At 37.5% G+C, this 19114-nt stretch overlaps 1 protein-coding gene across 3 annotated transcripts in view; it reads right to left on the bottom strand.

Moving 5' to 3' along the window:
* Positions 1-19114, bottom strand: part of grm8a (glutamate receptor, metabotropic 8a) — a 237515-nt gene continuing 218401 nt past the window's right edge. For all 3 annotated transcript variants that reach the window (XM_032589755.1, XM_032589754.1, XM_032589756.1), the window contains exons 8-13: positions 16168-16307; positions 12667-12813; positions 9416-9837; positions 8201-8567; positions 716-721; positions 1-12 (exon numbers count right to left, since the gene is read on the bottom strand). In XM_032589755.1, coding sequence (XP_032445646.1) covers positions 7-12; positions 716-721; positions 8201-8567; positions 9416-9837; positions 12667-12813; positions 16168-16307 — 1088 coding nt within the window. In that variant the 3' untranslated portion in view covers positions 1-6. The remainder of the gene's footprint in view (positions 13-715; positions 722-8200; positions 8568-9415; positions 9838-12666; positions 12814-16167; positions 16308-19114) is intronic.

Below are 19114 nucleotides of genomic sequence, written 5' to 3' on the forward strand. Positions count from 1 at the left end.
TTTAGTTTAGATCTCAGACCTTTTATTTAATCTGGCATAAAATTAAGAGGAGATCTGGTTAAAAAAAACAGGACATTGTGGAGTCAAAAGGATTCCATCGAGCGTTACTCATAAGAGGGAGGTTATCCATCCAGATACTAAATGATAAAAGAACACCTGCAATCTATACATCTTAATTCGGAATGGCTCGCATCCATCCATCCATCCATCCATTTTCTGTTCACCCTTTGTCCCTAATGGGGTCGGGAGGGTTGCTGGTGCCTATCTCCAGCTACGTTCCAGGCGAGAGGCGGGGTACACCCTGGACAGGTCGCCAGTCTGTCGCAGGGCAGACTGGCGACCTCGCATTGCATCTCTATTTTAATTTGACATTTTGATCTTTGATCTACAGTTGTCAATCTATGCACATTTATCAGCATGGACACAGCTTTTATCTTTCATGTTCAACAACTATGTAAATCTTATGATTCTTCATCTGCGGTAAAGTAAGTCGGCACACCCACACTTTCCAATTCCTTCTCTCTTTGCAACATTTTGTCTTGCATGTCTACTTTGAAATATATATATATATATATATATATATATATATATATATATATATAACTATATATATTTATATATATATATAAATATATATATATTTAACACAAACTATCTTTCTTTATTTTCATTTGAACATTGTTTTTCTTCCAGTTTCTCCACTGCGATTATAGACATAAATCTGTTTGGGCACAGAAAATCAACCTGACGAAGATTTCTATGCAAGTTGTGAGGCAGGGGAAGATGACTTTGTGAAGCGTAAATATTGACCGTTTTTGGTCCTCACATATTTCAGGAAATAAGGTGTAATCTTTGAACATGAACAAAAATAATACAGGTCAATATTACCAGATGAATGCTCGAGATGCACACTGAAATTGGCAGGTGACCAGAATCGGTCTATTTTCTGCTTGACTGGGCCAGACTGGTGAGCAGCAACTCATAAATGTAAAGTTCTGGGGCACCGCTTGGCTAAGGAACAAGCACAACACATAAGGAGGCTTTAGTCCTCGACACAACTGTCCTGGGTTCAATTCCTGTCAATTTAGTTGACAAAATTATATGTAAATCCAAATATTTTTGCAAATGGCTGGTTATTGTCTGAATATACAATAAATACAAAAACAGATTTAACTTTTCTAAAAAAGCTTTTTCTTAACTGAGCTTTCAACAACAAAATATTTCAACCAGTTGGCCTGATCTGCTTGAAAAATTAAATGCACTGCCAATAACTAATTGCATATCACATTCTTTGTAAAACTGTTACTGCAAATCTAAAAACACCACATGTAACAGTTCACCTATTAAAAATAAAATTGGCTAATAGTGATGCCTTAATTATCATTTAAACTCCACATTTAAGAAAATCAAAGCACAATATTCTACTGCAAACATAACGGAAAACCAAATCAATAATAAAGTTCCACCATGTCAGTCTCAGGAGACGATTGTGGAAGTTGGAAATCTACAATTTAGCTGCAGTGGATAGTTTTAAAAATATAAGCCTATATAAGCCTTCGAATGGGTAAAACTCAATCAAACCAAAGCTGTAGCTTTCAGAGGTAATCATTTTAGATGACAAGTATTCTGAAGGTTCCTTTTCATTCCAAACAAATTTAATACCAATCATGTTACACTGGTGATGACCTCATTCCACTGATAGTCATTTTGAACAGACACTGCATCACAGTCCACCTTCCCCTACACCTATTCTACTAAAGTTTCGGTTTTAGCCCCTCGTTTGTAGCCTCACTGAGTTAAGTACGGGTCTACATTTCCTAGGGTATACACTGATGTTTACAGTTACTTATGCTAATGAATGCTAGTCTCTAATAAAAGACAATAAAGAACTTTAAAATGATGGATCTGTAAAGCATTTTTTATTTTATTTTACTGGAACTGTTCATTCACATGAGACTCCGCTTCTCCCAATATGGCTAGTTAATTGATGCTCATGCAGGTAAGGCTATAAAAAAAATAATTGGACTTCTTTAATTACGAATTGGGTATAATTTGTATTGACAAGCAGAAGTTACACAAAGACAGAAGATTGGCTTTATAAAATTTGCTTAACGTTTTGATCAAGGAGCGATCGGGGTGATTTTCTTTCTATTTCAGGTAGGGTTGAGTGATTGTTGTGTACCTGAATTTAAAGAGATCAAGATAAACCTATTGAGGCAAAGCGTCTTAACGAATCACCTTGAAATACGATGAGGTGATTTAGGCACAAAGACACCGGATTTAAGAAAGAACATTCATATATCGCCTCACAGCGAGTGGTTTTGCAAAGGTGAAGCAAAATGGTTGCCTCCTGCTCTGTGGGAGACATGAGATAACAAGTCCCCCTTATTTAAGACACCTGGGGCAGACCAGGAGACGAAGCTCACATGGTGACAAAAGGAGAAATTCACATGAAGAGGAAGACAGAGCAAACAGACAAGGGAGAAATAAATTGGGCTTCTACCCACTGCATCCTGCAAAGTAATGATGAGGCCCATACAGAGAGGTGGTTGGAGAGAGAATGCATCCTGTGGTTTGAGTTTCTAGCAAGCAGGGAGAGGAAACACACACTTGAACATTTACACCACACAACCTTTCACATGTCTGCAGGGTGCAGAAGTAGCGATATGAAGCCAAAATCCTCTGCGTGGTAGCGTGACCTTTTTCAAAACAATACTTCAGCACTCAGTGATGGTAAAGGATCCATCTCGCCGTTTCTTTCTAGTTTCATCTCCCACTTTCTTATTCTTTCACAGCTAGCCTTTCATGACACTTCATGTAATTCTTTGTGTTTGAAACTTTCTACTTCAGCTGCTTTTCCTTCCCATGTAACATTTGCCGCCTTCTCTCTCTCTGTTCTTTTTACCTGCTGGGATTCAGAGCCAAGTGTGTATTCAGGAGTGCTGTGACCAGGATCACTATGCAGGCCACACTAGAAGGTGACCAAGAATGCTTTCCCCTCACAAATTGCAGCCAAAACCATCCAAAACACAAAGTAGTGAGAGGGTTTGCACATAACCACATGTACTGTTACACCATCCCTGGAAGCTTCGCGAGACTCAATATCTGGCAAGAATGCTTAAACTAAGGATGGTAAGAACTAAAAAAAAAAACCTACTTTCCAAATAAAAAAGATTTTTCAGACACCAACATCGTTATGCTTCGGCTTTTACATTGAATGCCTTGCTACAATTGACACAATATGAATGTTTGAGGTCTTTCAAAGATATTACACGGATACAAAATCACTACTGTTATTTGAAACTACTTTCTTTTATCACAGTAAAAGGTAACACAGAGCAGCAACCTTTGAATGGCCAAAAGGAAAATATACATGAAGGGCACAGAAAAGACAGAAATTTCAGAAAGTGACACAGGAACACAATTATTCAATGCAAACAAGTCCATCTTTAAGTAAAACAACAAAAAAGAATATTTTACAGTGGCCTAGTCAAAGTCTAGACTTAGATGTAGTCCAATTAATATGTAGTGACTCTAAGCAGGCTGTTAAGTGTGGCTGAATTCAAACGATTCTGCAGACAGCAGCAGGCAAAAATCACTCTGCAGCAGTATAAAAGAATATAAAAAATATAAAACAAATATGAAAAATTGTCAGGTATAGCCAGACCTTAATGACAGCTATTGTTGCCAAGAGTGGCGAAACCAGTAATGAGGTTTAGGGAGCAATTACTTTTTCACATGGAGCCAGGTTGATTTAGAAGGCTTCATTCCCTTATAAATTAAAACATCATCACACTGCATTTTGCATTGACACAGGTCATCTTCGCCTGGCATTAAAACTTGTTTGATGGTCTGAAAACCGCAAGGGAGCCAATTATTTTTTTATAGGACTGTATAAGAAAGCATTCAGAGGGCATAACTAACCCTAAATGGCATCCTTGTCACAGATGAACCTCTGACCAAGTACCAAAACTACACTATTAAGTATTTCAGATCATAAAGTTGATCAATATGTGAACCTATCTGTTCTTTTAATGTCCCAACTTCAGTGTAGCCATATTTCTCCTCCCCTTTATCTGAAAACAAACTTATATACTTGGTAGAGCTCTCCTCATTAAAGCCCCATCAGCAAGTCACATCATTACCTGTTTACTCCTTTCACTCCTCTCTCCTCCCTCTCTTCTGCTCTCTCTGTTAGCCAGCCAGCTGCCACACACTCCAGAGGATATTCCAATTAGAAACAACACACAGAGATGTGCAAATGTGTGGCACTGGAAATTCCAATTAAATCCAACACACAACGCAAACACACTTTACCGCAGATGCACATGAAGTTGCTGGTGGACATGCTAATTAACGGAGCAAACATGGCTTGGACGCCATTCAGCCACTCCAGTGAGACACAGCGAATAATGTGCACACAAACACACACAGATTCAGACGAGGCCTTATAAGGTCACCAAAGCGCACACACACACCATCTGTAGCAATGATGTGGCAACCATAAATGGCAAAAGCCAAAAAATGATATAGAAAGACAGAAGCTCACTCCGTCATTCACAATCAGTGGTTTGAAGATTAAAGAAGCTGTGAGCAGCAATAAAAAGACTCGTTTGAAACGATTAGCCAAGTGAAGCTTCCATGTCGGCAAAGCAAGCAAGTGACTTTATTGTCTGGTTATACTCGTCAGAACTTATTGTGAAGATGTGGGAACATGAGAACAAGCACTGTGGCGCACTAGAGGAGAAAGAAAAACTCAGAGACTCACTTCAAACTTCCTGCAATAATAGCTTCCCCGAAACACACCGGATTATTTGGTAAAAAGCTAAACCAAGCAAAAGGGGAAAAATACTGTGAAAGTTTGATTTCCCCAATGTGTGATTAGACTGGATCACTTTGATGTGAGCTGTTTTCCACATGACTAAGAGTGGTTTGTTGATTGAAAGGAAAACAGGCTCAGTTGTAAAAAGAAAAAAAAAAAAACAGGAATAAAAATCGCCTGACTGACACTGCAAAACAAGGAGAGATAAGGGTCGACATCAAATTTTTGAGGAAAGAAAGAATTGAAAATAAAGGAATGACTTGAAAGTTTTAGAATGAGTCAACCACAAATTTCTATTTTATTGTAATTTTATGTGATAGACGAGCACAAAGTAATGCAAGAATGTAAAGTGGAAGAAATATTATACAGCGCGTGGCTTGCATTTGTATTCAACCCACTTAACCTTAATACATCAAAACAATACAATGTGTAATGAATGGTTCTCAGAAGTCACCTAATAAATTGAGTCAAATTGGTATTTAAATTCAGTACAATATAGCTGTTCTGTGAAGTAAGTAAACTTTACAACTTGCAAATGAAAATGCATGCCACACAGTACGTCATCTTTGTCCACTTCAGTGATAATGGTGAACTTCATTGTTGTTTTTCACATACATTTACAACAAACTACAATAAAGTTTGTGGTTGTCACAAAAATGAAAAGGTTTAAGTGGTATAAACACTTTTGCCTGTCAATCACCTATTTATATAAGCGAGGTATGTGTCAGCAAGGAAATACCTAAAACGGGTCAATGGGTCCTGAGGAGCAGGCTTAACCCATGTTTCAAAAATAGCTTTATTAAATTGTTGATATCACACAAGGTCTGTGAAACACCCACAGTGCAGCAAACCTATTTATAACTACAGTTATACGCCAGTTTCTTTATGTCTAAAATAAATACCCATTTACTTCACAAATGCATATATGCTCAGTTTTGTGAAGCAAAACAAATGACAGCTGCAATCAATGTCCTTCCATGAATCTCAATGAGTATATGAAGTGTTTTATTGTTAAAGCCAGAACAGTCACACCATCAAGGAATAGAATCAATAACACACTGCAGCTCCAGATTCAGAAACAAATAACAGCTTGCTATGTGTGAGCTGTTATAAATCAACTTAGCTGTATCGACATTTACTGCGTGTGTCAGTTTCTGTGGCTGCCTCTTAAACTATGGAATTAAGTTGGTTAAGTAAGTCAGAGAAACAAATATGTAATGTTTGTGTCTTCTTTTCATTTTAGGTATTCAGGTGTGTAAAGAGACGCCCAAGTACTGTGTAAGTATGTGCCTATTGGTCTATATGAATTTTCTTTACTATGTGTGTATGATATAGTTTGACTTTTGAATTGTAGCTGGAATCCTATTACAGAATCACATGCTTTTTGTCATTACTGAAAACCAAGTAAGCCAATTCAGTAAAATACAGTAAGTTGCAAACAGAGTGTTGAGAGGTCACAGATAATTCTAAACCCGTGGCTGTGAACAACAGCGTATATATAGAAACAATCATCACTTGATTAAGCAAGTTTCTCTCTGCTGCCTACAGAACAATTCAGGCATTTAAATCTGTAGGCATAAACTGGAAATTGTTTATACGACTGTTGTAGAAATTCTCAAATTGCAACTACAGATTTTCAGATCAGTCTTTCTCTGCACACAGAAATTCAGATTCCATGAAAGCTTAGAGAAAAATAGAAACAAGTCACCAGGGCAGAAATGGAGGAAAAAAAGATAAAAATCAACAATTTCTGTAGAAATATTTTCAGGTTTTCTTTTCAAAATATACTAGTTTAATTCATGGTGAATGGCGAAACCATCCCATGTTTCAAATAGGAGTTTCAGAAGTTTTAAAATGGTAAACTTTGTGTTTGTGTTTGAATTTACAGAGTAAATCTCAGCCGTTTCTAGGTGTGGGGGAATGTTTCACAGCTAATCAACATGCTGGGCTCATTGGCTATTCACACACTCTTGTTGTTGGTTGTTGGTTTCGGCCAATAAGGTGAAAGTTTGAAAGGAACACGTGGTTAATTATTTTAAGCACTAAAGTTCAGGGCTCACAGAACTCCATGACAGACAAAGGCTCACAAGACAAAATCTCAAGATTATTACTTATGGAAAATGGAACAAAAGCTGAAAACTTCTATAAATATACATTTCTAACCAGATATGCCAGACTAAAGCTACGTTTTGTTCTGCACACCTTCCCAGTGAACAACCTTAACAACCCTCAAGTAGCTCATCAGCTTTGGGGACAATTCTTTTAAAACTTTGAGGGCTGTTTTCGCTCTGATCTTCTTTGCATAGTGCCAACACTCTTCATTTTTTAAACTATTGTGTTTGATATTATTTGTATTGTTGGAAAGCTTGGAATCCACACTTTCAGAATCTGTACATAAATCAAAACACTCCGAGAGAGACTAGGTAAAATTTGTAAACCTTACATGTATGTTTATTCATTCATTCATTTGTACATTTGTAAAAGCATATTTACAAACTAAAGGCAACCAAAGTGCCTTTGACTGTACAAGTCAGTCAGAAGATGCAAACTTACTCAGTCATTGACCTTGCCAATTTACATTTCACAGCAATCATATTTGCAAAAAAATACAGAATTAATTAAGTCTTTGCTACAGCCCTACAGAAAACTGAAGTATGGGCTTAGCTCCAGTTAATCAGGAGTCAGAAAATCCTCTTATACAAACAAGTGGCTGTAAGAGATGTTGGTTCTAAGCCAGTAATATTGCAGAAGCTAATTGATGCATCTGCCTGTTAAAAATCAAGAGCTGGGGGTTTTCATCTCTAAAGTTTGAGAACTGGGATTTAAGGATTGTGCTACTACACCTGCTACATGTTAATGTATCCCTAAAAAGGGATTCCAAGCAGCTAAAGAATTGCAGTAAAAAGATAAAATGGTGATATAAGTCTTCTGACCAGCAATATGACAAAGTAATAACAGTAATCAATTTGTAACAATACTATGTTCTACAGAGAAATCTTTAGAGTTGATCCATTCTATTCACACAGAGTCATTGTGGTGACTATTTCCTGCAGTCGTTAAGAAAAAGACGGAGTACAACCTTGAGAGGTTGTCAGTCCATCTCAAGGTAACAGAGATGGACTGTTGCGCACAACCAACCGTGCGGTCAGAAATTCTCCCTAAATTCTATGGATAATTTAGAGAGACCAGTTAACCTAGCCATCATGTTTTTGGACTCAGAGAAGAAGTCAAAGCACCTTCAGAAAACTCAATGCAGAAAGATTCTAGACCGGGACTCAAAACTAGGACTTTCTTGCTGCAAGGCAGCAGTACTACCAACTCTACTTCCCCTAGTCTGACATCTCATATCCACATAATGTAGTAGTAGAGCATACTCACCCTTTCTGCAGATTGTGATGTGCCAAAGAATATGGGGATGAATGCCAGCCAGATGATACACGTGGTATACATGGTAAATCCGATGGGCTTGGCCTCGTTGAAGGTTTCGGGCACGCCTCGTGTCTTTATGGCATAAACTGTGCATGTCACCATGAGCAGAATGGAGTAACCCAAGGAGCAGATGAGAGACAGGTCAGAGATATCGCATTTGAGGACTCCACGGGCCGACATGGGGTCCTGGGTCCGTTGCTCTCCGTAGTCCACTACAATGTGGGGAGGGTCCACAGCGAACCAGAGGAACACCCCAAGAAGCTGAACCGAGATCAGAGAGAAGGTGATGACAAGCTGCGAGGCAGGGGAGATGAACCTGCAGAGAAAGAAACAAGCTGGCATAAGTCTTCCAAGCCATCCTTTCTTGTGCCAAGCTTAAAGAACTATATAGTACATCCAGTAAATTTTGAGTCTGTCCCAGCCAGGCTTTTCTCCGGGTGGAATGTGTACAGAAAACCTTCAACAAAGTGTGCCAAGGAGGACCTTGATCAGATTCCCAAACCACCCCTAACCCTTCCTTTGGTGAATAGGAGCAGACACTGAAATACTTAAATATTACTCCCTTAGAAGCTCTTCCTAGACAAAGATCTAGTCCACTGGTCTACAGCCAAGAAGAAAGCCACATTGATCCTTCTGAATCAGAGGTTCAAGGATCGATCGGACCCTTTTTTGAGTAAACATGCCCAGAAACAGAGGAATGTAATTCCTCTCCTAGTGGAATGCCCTCTCATTTGATGTTGTTTCAGTCTCGGATGCAAATAAAAAGGAATGTCTTCCATGACTGCCCCACAATGTATCATAAAATTTTTAAGACCCCTAAGATGGGTGGCACAAAATGAGAAACTGATCATCTGCTTAGCAATATGAGAATTGGAGCATTACCAAATCCTGCATTAACATTTTACTCACTTAGATGAAGCCCCCTTCAGACTATCTACAAATTGATGAGGCTGAGCTCATTACTCATTCAAATATTGCGCAAAATATAAAATGAGAAATGATTACAAGAACCGTGATAATGAGAGAGTGTAAAGGTTAAGTGTATATGAGACTGCAGCTACTTTCTGCATAAAAAAAAGCTTCATTCAAAGTTACAAGATCTACACGTGGAACATGTAAACATCCAAAATAATGGATAGAAAATATCAATGTATTTGTTTTTACCTGGGTGCTGTAACAGACTTTTTCCCTTGTTCAAAAATGCGGTGTATCCTGTTGGTCTTTGTGAGCAGTGCGGCGTAGCTGAAACACATGCCCAAGCCGAGAAAAATCCTCCGCAGTGAGCATACACCCACATCCGGCGTTGCGATCATTAGGAAGGTGATGGCGTAGCACAGGAAGATTCCAGTCAGGAGCACGTAACTCATCTCCCGGCCGGACGCACGGACGATGGGCGTGTCGTTGTACCGCACAAAAGTGACAATGACGAAGGAGGTGGCAATAATCCCCAACATGGAGATGAAGACGGGTACGACGGCCCAGGGGGAGTGCCACTCGAGTTTGATGATAGGAATCGGAATACACCCTGTTCGGTTTGTATCTGGTCGCATCTCGTAGGGACACAGCTCGCATGTGAACTCTGAGGCCTAAAGAATGAGTAGAAATGATGTGTTAAAACCATTTTGTTCTGTTATTTCTGTCCTAATTCTATTTCTAATGTATGGTTTTGTTTGCCTTGATATATCTATAACTATAAACATATAAATAGTTGAGTGGAAGCAGTACAAGCAAAGATACTTTAACATGTTATTTTGACTATGAAACAAACCTTTGTTATTCTTTTAAGCAACAAGTATAATGCTGTTATGTCTACTTCTTTTGTATGGTCCTGTCCAATAACCACTGCTCTGTAGAAAAGTTCATACAACGCACTTAAGTTCCAAGCAAATCAATGATTCATCCAGGTCACCAAAGGACCTAGAACAAGTTAAATAACAGCAGGACTCTCATTGAACTCATTTAAAGTCAGGATTCGTGATTCTACAATAAGAAATATACAGCAAAAAAACTGTTTAAAGATAAAAATCACTGCTAACCAAAAAGAATACATTCATCATGAAATGTTTCACAATTGCTAGAAATATCTTGATGATCCCCAAGACTCTTTGGGAAATATTTTGTGGACTAACAAAACAAAAATGGAACTATTGTAATATCCTATATAAGATTAACACCATTTAAGAAAAAATATGAAGCCAACATGGAGGTGACAGTTCAATAGTCTTGAAAGCTTAACTGCTTTGGGACCTGATTGACTTGCCATAATTATTGAAACTATAAATTCTTCTCTCAGGCATGAACAACATGAAGGTGAATGCTTGGCATTCAGTTTGTGATCTAGCAGGACAATAAAACACCAACATGTCCACCTCTGAATGGCTAAAAAAAAAAAAAAACCTCTTGAGTTTTTTGAAGCACATATTCAAAGTCTGCACTTGAAAGTTGAGCAAACATTTTTTGTCATGCTTTCAGTAGTTCAATCGAGACTAGTCAGTAGAAATGGCTCGAACACAAAATCTGTGGAATTCTTACTGGTGGCCAGCTATGGTAAAAACACTTTGGAAAATTGCTCTTTGCCATAACTGCTCTGATTTTATTCAAACACAGCTAAACTAAAGTCTGTACCTTCCACGTGAATGCAAAAATAATTGGTTTTGTTTTAAATCATCCCAACAATTTAGGTATCTGCCACATAGAGAAGAAATGCTGATTGTGTAGCTGTGTAGCCATGCACTTGTCAAGGGAACAATTCACACATCATAGAGCATTTGCTCTATTATAACACTTCTTCACATCAACAGATCATTGATTTTATAGCCCGTGAATGAATGTGTAAAATATGGATTGAGTGTTCAGTCTCATATTAGCAAGCTGCTGCTCTGACTAATATTTTTGCTGCCTTTATTGCTTCCTGAGCGGGGATCACTTTGCACATATGTTTGCCTGCTCCTGGAATTCTGAAACATAATAAGAAGGATGATGGCATCCCAAATTGTCTCCAAGATATAATTATCACAGGAGATGTATCTTCATAATGTGTGATCAGACCCTTTCCCTCATCTCATATCACATATTTACATTTGTGTTAAGAGCATCCGTGGGGTTCTTCCTGCATATATACATTTATAATGAGCCACTAAAGTATATATTTTTTCCTCAAACACCTTAAGTATATTTAAACAAAAAGCAGAGATCATAACTGCTTCGGGGTTGAGGAAAAACACGGGCTCTTCAAAAAAAAAAAGGCTCAGTTAAGACTTTCAGATTATACTTTTAAATTGGTAACCAGACAAGGTAGGTTCCTACTGAGTTCATCCAATTGAAAAAAAGCTATGAACGGGCTGTGAAAGAACATCCAGAGCATTTCAGCTTTGAAAACCTATCAGTTTTAAAGTCAAAAATGATCTGAAATATGGTAAGCACATTTATTTTTATTTCAGAAACATAGTCAAAACTAATGCACATTCTCGTCATAAAAACAGGCAAGACTCTCTTTTTGCCTCATAATATAGTTATGAGGCAAAAATATTTTTTCTTTTAACTGACAGTAAAAGCTAAACTTTATAGGTCAGGATTACCAAAATCTTTATATTTCAAAATCTCACAGTGATGAAAGATTTTTTTCAACTGTTTTTATTTCTTTAGAAAATACTAAGAGAACAATGGCTACAAACAATTTGGGGAAGTCAAATCAATATGATGACCAAAGATGATATCATAAACAAACGACTTTCCTGTATGACATGAGAACATGTAAAGAAATCATATGAGATACAACTAGGGGTGTGCTTCAAATCGCAGATACCTGATGTTGCCAAAATCATCTGTTCAGACAATTATACTCAAATATAAACACAATGGGAAAGTCTAAGCGTCATACAGCTTAGGACAGAGAAATGGGTTCTCCCACCCAAGGGTGAATGTGTTTTGGTGAGCAATTTGCATATCAACCCACAGAAAGCAAAAGACTTTGTGAAGATGTTGGCTGAAGATGGATAGGATAATCCTCAACAAACAAATGTACTGAGAGATTTTGGAGAAACTGCTCGCCCAATGGTACACACACAAAATGACAGCGCGATGACAACAGCTCCTGTGTCCACATTCCCGCCGACATATTGAGGAACACATTGCCTATGAAAACACACCCAACTTGGCTTGAACCAAAACAAACACTGGTTAGAGTGAGACTTGACAATGAGCTTTAGTGAGAAAGGTGCCATTACACCAAAAACAACAAAATCTGTGTTTTTGAGTGGCAAGACCATTTAAGCCTAATGTCAGATAGAAAGTGGGGAGAAAAGGTTATTGCTCTTTTTGTATGCTGCAAGTTGAATGGTACAGCATCAAATGTATCATTCTTTGGTTTATACTACTACATCTTGGAAAGCTGGTGGTTTTCTTTGGAAACCTACCTGATAGTGGTATCCTTCACAGCTTTCACAGTGCCAGCAGCATGGCACTCCTTTTACCACCTTCTTTCTTTGGCCTGTACGACACGGCAAACTGCACACGGAAGCTGGCAGGGATTGGTCACCTGTCTTCCAGTGCATTGCGTCCATCTGAGAGGGGCACATATGCAGCATAAATTAGTTCTGCAAACAAATGAACAATTTAACCGCTTTCCAATCTTCTCAGGAGAAATAAAGAACAGAATTTGACATTGCTCACTTTACATTGGGTTAACAGTGCTTTAACCTTGTGTGTACCCGTGGCAACTGTATCTGGAGGCGATCTGGGAGAGGAATTAGTATGAGCAGACCCTCTGATCGCTTTCGAGAGAGCTTCCAGGCACAAACCAACACCAGCTTCTCTGGAAGCCAGCAATCAGACCATAATCAGAACTGGCACAAGTAAGCCATCTGGATCTCCCCTTGTGATTGTGTGTGTGTATGTGTATGCTCATCCATGTGTGCAATGTATTTGTTTGTGCTTGTGTCACACTGGCATTACAATGAATCCCTGAGCTTTCCGTCTGTCTATGGTTCCATGTGCTTGTTCTCTGATTTCTTGTTATGCATGCAAGATTTGGAGGAAAAAGTCTATTAGTACACTGACTCCCAAAGGCGCATTGATTGCCATGAGTGCTGAATAAGACGGCCGTTGATTAGCACAAAAGTAAACATTCAACAAAAAACTAAGTGGTTTGGTCTTTTGTTCTACTGGGGATTAAAAAGTACCCTTGATTTGTTGGTGACGCCAATGTATAAGTAGACAAGAGCTTACAGCAATTCAAGAGAGAAAAAAGGTGTTTACCAAAATGTGATTTATTTTCCTGCTTATTATTCAGAGGCCTGTATTTATATACAATGAAACAACTGTATTTTCTGACAGAAACCAATTATGTACCTTCTAGTATAACTAATACCAAGAGCTTTTTACAATGCTCCAACTTTGTCATGTGTTCTGAGATAACCATACATCCATCTACAGCTTTAATTGTCCTCCAGTTATGCTAGATGTGGATGTGAAGAGTGATCTGTATTAGATGTACAAACCACATAATCAGCTTATTTCAATATGTAGCAGTAGTAGTTTTAGTTAACCCTTTTTTCTTTTTACACCTCTTTGTAGAATCACCACCGACAAATGTGGTGAAGAGATTGTATCACCCCAAAGATCCTAGGGGCTAATTTGCATAAGGCTTCTTAGACTTAGGTAGGGTCTCCCATGGCAAATCAGTCTAAGGATCTTGTGGAGTCAAATTTCCTTGGATATTTCTAAGGGTGATCTTAGTCATCCCACAAGGGAAACTCATCTTGACCGCCTGTATCAAAGGTCGTGTTATTTCAATCATGATTCATTTTCAAGACTGGAATGCTAGAAATTTTGACTGACTACGAAATCCTAATCTAGAATTTGGTCACGGTTCATGGTAAACATGATGCTGTAATCAAAAGATGAAACATCTATGTTCAATTATGTTTAACTTTTTTATTATGTTTTCATAAACATTATTGTTTGAGACCTGATCAGGTAAATTTGGATTATCAGGGCTTTAACTTTTGGTGACCATATTTATGAGCCTAAAGCTGAAGAATTACAGAAACTAGATTGTGTGGTGAGGGTAGTTGAAACTTGGAATTCAACTTTAGGGGACAGATTATTCCATCTTAAAATTTAAACTTCTAAGTATGATAAATGTACTTAAATGTATGCTAAAACACTACACATCTAACCTCTGTGTTAAATGTGCAGAGACACAGTTTCGTAGCAGTCTCATTTACTTTGTTTGCACGGCCATCTATCAGCCAGGAAGAATTTTGTGTCTATTAGTCTTCTCATCTGTCATCTGGCTTTCCTAATGAACTCCTGGGTGGATTAGTAACGCAACACTCTAGCATGCTCAAACTGTTTTCATGTGCGCTTATTCAGATATACATGCATCACTGTCACATAATTGCAATGTAAAGTACTGCCAAAAAATTTCCAGTTTGGGTAAAAAGTCTTCTACATTGAAGCTTTTACGCTCATCTCAAAACAAGCATTATTTTTTCATAAAAATAACAATTTTGTCCACATGACAAACCAAAACAGATGGACCTCCTGGCACAGCTATTGGAGGCGCTGTAAGAATACTGTGTGAAAATGCTGGCGTGACTCAGCCAGAGTCTGGAACTCAAATCTAGAAAAATTTCAAAATGGATGCACACCAGGACTCTCTTGTGCAACCGGGGAGACATGAAATGTTTCCACCAAGACAAGCCAGAGAAACATCTACATGGAAAATGTGCCATGCTCAGTTTGTAGGATTTTTATGAAGATGATTTAACACTGCATGTTCTTTCCCCCACAGATGCCAAATGTGATGAAGTTTGGGTGTGAATGCATGCAGTGTGAAGATTTAGTGCAACAAACTTTAAAGTTTTAGCAATATTCATTTCACTGATTTCTTTAAAAATATATTTATAACCCTGTGCTTATGCATTGGTATGCAGGGTGTAAAGAAATGAGTTCTAGGCAGAGCTTCAGCCACATCAATACATTGTGATGGATTGAATGATGGGTGCATATTCTTAAAGCTTTAATAGTTCCAATGTCAACTCTTACTGTAGGTGTGGGTCTCTTGAAAATGTTTCCATAAATATCAAAATAAATAAATTCGGACATACGAGAAAAAAAAAAAACAACCTTTGTTCAATCTATTCCAAAATCTAAGTTTGGTTCATGCAAATCTTTGACAATGACATTCAAAATAACGAGAATGTACTGGCTGCTGTGGTTCCCAAACTTCTTCTATACTGTGTCCCAGAATTGCAATCTGAATAAGACAAATTAAAATCCCAAATATTTTACAAACTAAATTATCAACAAGGCATGTAAAAATAGGAGAAACATGCTAACATTAGCGTAGTGCTTCAGCAAATGACTTATGAAAACATTGTTAATAGGAGCACTTGAGTTTATCTACATGTGTGGCCATATACATCTTTAGAAACAAATGATAAAACTAGGCATAATTAAGGTGACATTACAGCTTTCTTTATATAGTTGGCATAGTTTTGGAGCATCGTATCAAAGTTTAGGAGAAAATTAAAAAAGCAAGTTTGATTAATACATGTATACACAATACTGTATCTTTTTGTGTAATATTTTTATTTATTTTGAGAGATGTTAAGTCAAAAGTGTATGGTAATCATTTTGACTCCTTGCAGATACGTTTGAAAATGATTTGAAAAACATGATTTGACTATGGTATATGCTTTTAAAGTACATAAAATAAAAATAACCTTAAGTGATGTAAATAAAGCTTGGCTTTAATTGTTTCCTTTTTACAGGATTTTCCAGACTTTCACCTTATTTATTTTCTTTATTTGGTTCTGATGGTAATATTCTATCCTGTGTCCCTGGTTAAAAATTCAAGAATGCTTGCCAATGTTTGTACAAAAAAATAAATAAATAAAATAAAATCTTACCTTTAAATGTAATTTGTTGGTCCATGAGCCGATAAGTCTGTACTCTGGCTTGGAATTGTTGATAGACTGGTACTGGAAGATGTCGTACCTTCCCGGAGCATCTCCATTCTCATTGAACATTACTGGTGTACCGGCACTTCCTGGAACAGGAGGAAAAACAATAGCTTAACATTTTAAACAAGTGGTTTATATTTGTTATTTAGATAACTATTTTTCCAAGAGAAAAAAAATCTACAAAACTTTAGACAACTAAATCAAGAAATATAATTCGTTATATAGTTGCATTTTCTGAAACTAAACCATCAGAGTAATTAATTCTTAACATGTCAGAGTGTTGTAGTACAGAATATCTTTGATGACAAGAAGATAAATAAATAACAAGCAGGAAGCATGCATAAGTTATGAAACTTTAATGCATCCTCTTATCTTTTTTTTTTTAAATTAAGTTTGAACACCACCACTGATTACAACTCACACAGGTCAACTAATTAGCAAGACATATCGATTTGGTTACAAAACTGTAGGTACCATTACTGGCAAAGTTTTCAGTTTAAAGATAGCCAATGATGCATGCCCACTTTCATGTATCCAATACTGAATGTGGATTAATTCCAACAGAAGAAAACCAAGTAAAAATGACACCAGTATTTAACTGAAAGGTTTTACCAACAGGGCCTAATAATATAGAAGAAGCAGCAAGATGTCCATCATGTGCACAACTGTTGACTGTCAGAATATCATAGACTTAAACCAGTCTACCTCCCAGCGGAATTGCATGGAGTTTCACACTACAGTCCAATGAAGTGGGTTGTGCTATTAAGACCTACACACGTTTACCTGAAAATGACCAATTTTGCATGACAGAGTTCAGAATCACCTGAACATGTTTTTTTTCTGCTTAAATAGATTGTTTATTTATTGAACAAAATAACTTACAGCACATTCACAGAACAAAAACAACTGCACAGCTAACACACAAGTTGTCCATATAGATTTATTAAAGTCATATTTCCTCAGGCGGCATATTTATGAGCTATGACAGCAAAGGCATAATAACCTCTAGTTCTCACTCGAAGATGTGTTGTACCTGTATGTGCCTCGGTGTTTTGTAGATTGGATGTGTACACGCATGGGTAAGTTTAGATTTCCTTTCAGATTTGGTTTTCTCACCTCCAATAAGGCTTAACACAAACCTTTTATCATCCGCGTTCTGTCTTGCTCGGCGCTTTTCTTTCTTTTTATGCAGTGTACAATCAAATTATATTGCTGCATGTGGGATAGAATAAAAGAAATAAGACCTGGGTGTATGTGAGAAGAAAGTACACCATTATGGAAATTTTACTTGTCAACAGTAAGTCATTTATAAGGTGGGTTCGGTTTAATTGCAAAAAAGTGAGAGACTAGAAAGTGACAAAACTAAGACTGAAATAGCGCCAGAGGAAGGTGAATAAATCCATACATAAGAGGGCCATGTCCTAAATAGACAGATGAGATATGAGCAGAAAGATGTGAGAAAAAACCCCCACAACAAAAGGCAAACCATTGAAGAACATAAACATAGGGATGGTCTTTCAATTTCAGAAGAAATTATGAGAGATATGCTAATATTGGTTGAATGAGAGAATGAGCTGGAATGATAATGAAACTTATTGAGAGGGAGTAAGGAAGATGAATGGAGAGAGACCGAATCGATAGTGAGACAAAAGCAGACGTCTCGAGCTTTGGAGGATGCCATACATTATAAATAAGTGCCATCGCTGGAAGAAGTAGTGCCTAACTGCAGTGTCTCTTATCCCTCCTCCTTTAATTTCCTGCCTTAAACATATTTCTTAACTTCTGACTAAGGATCAATGTTGTTATTCCTCGGGCTCTTCCCTAGCATGAACAATACGTGACACTAAAGATGAATTGCAACAACGTGTAGGAAAAAGGATGGTGCTTCTGAAAACTTAGGCCAAGAAAAAAGCCATCAACTACATTATTAATTTTTCAAACTGTGTGTAGATATAAATGCTGGAAGAGGGTTTCACTTTATTAGATACACCCTGATGCTACCAGGATGTACCCAGTTTTGCCTTCAGAAACTTTTGAGAGATATTTTTCTGTAAGGTGGCAGAAAAGAAAAATTCCTGAGAGATTTTGGTTGATAAAAAAATCATGTAGTTGCTACAGATTTTTCAGCTGCACTGTATCACCACATCCCCAAGAGGCATTGGAGTGCATCAAGAACTGGTTACCTCAAAGGCTGGAGAACAGTGTACATATCGTCATGTTAAGAAACCAGATAGAGATCATTTAAGCTTTGTGACACAGTGCAGGTTCCTAATAGAAATAGTCTATTGGAATAATCTCTGGTGTGGTCTTCTGTAGTCCAGCGGCTTCAAAGTTAAACATGCCATGTGTTCAGATATTGTGTCCTGCATACCAGGATGGTAATGAGTGGTTATTTGAACTTCTGTTCACTTTCATCTTGAACCCGTCAGTCCATTTTTCTCTGTTATTTGCAAGCCAATTTTATCCACATAACTGTCACTCACTGATCATTTTCATTTTTGAACTCTTCTCTGAAAACCTACAAGAAGGTGGTAAATAAAGACAATAGAGGTGTCTGTCTATAGTGTGCTCAGAGGAGGTCGGACTGGAGCCATATTTCAGAACAGTTTTGCTCTCTTGGTCTTGTATCTTTAAGGAAGAGGATGGCATGGAAAAGAGAAAAATCATAGTTAACTTTCTGTTCATGAATGTCTTACTCAGTCTAGATAACTATGCATTGAATGCCACCCTGAATCCAAGGCAAATGTACACAATAAGCAGCAAAAACCAATTTTTTTTCATAAGCATAGCAGTGAACAGAACTATTGTAAACTGTAGTAAATATATAAAGAAAAATAGAAATATAAGGCAGCCAAATCTCAATGTCCACTTTTGTTCCTTTATTTTGTACAAG

Source organism: Xiphophorus hellerii, chromosome 17 (assembly GCF_003331165.1).
Source record: "Xiphophorus hellerii strain 12219 chromosome 17, Xiphophorus_hellerii-4.1, whole genome shotgun sequence".
Taxonomy (NCBI): domain Eukaryota; kingdom Metazoa; phylum Chordata; class Actinopteri; order Cyprinodontiformes; family Poeciliidae; genus Xiphophorus; species Xiphophorus hellerii.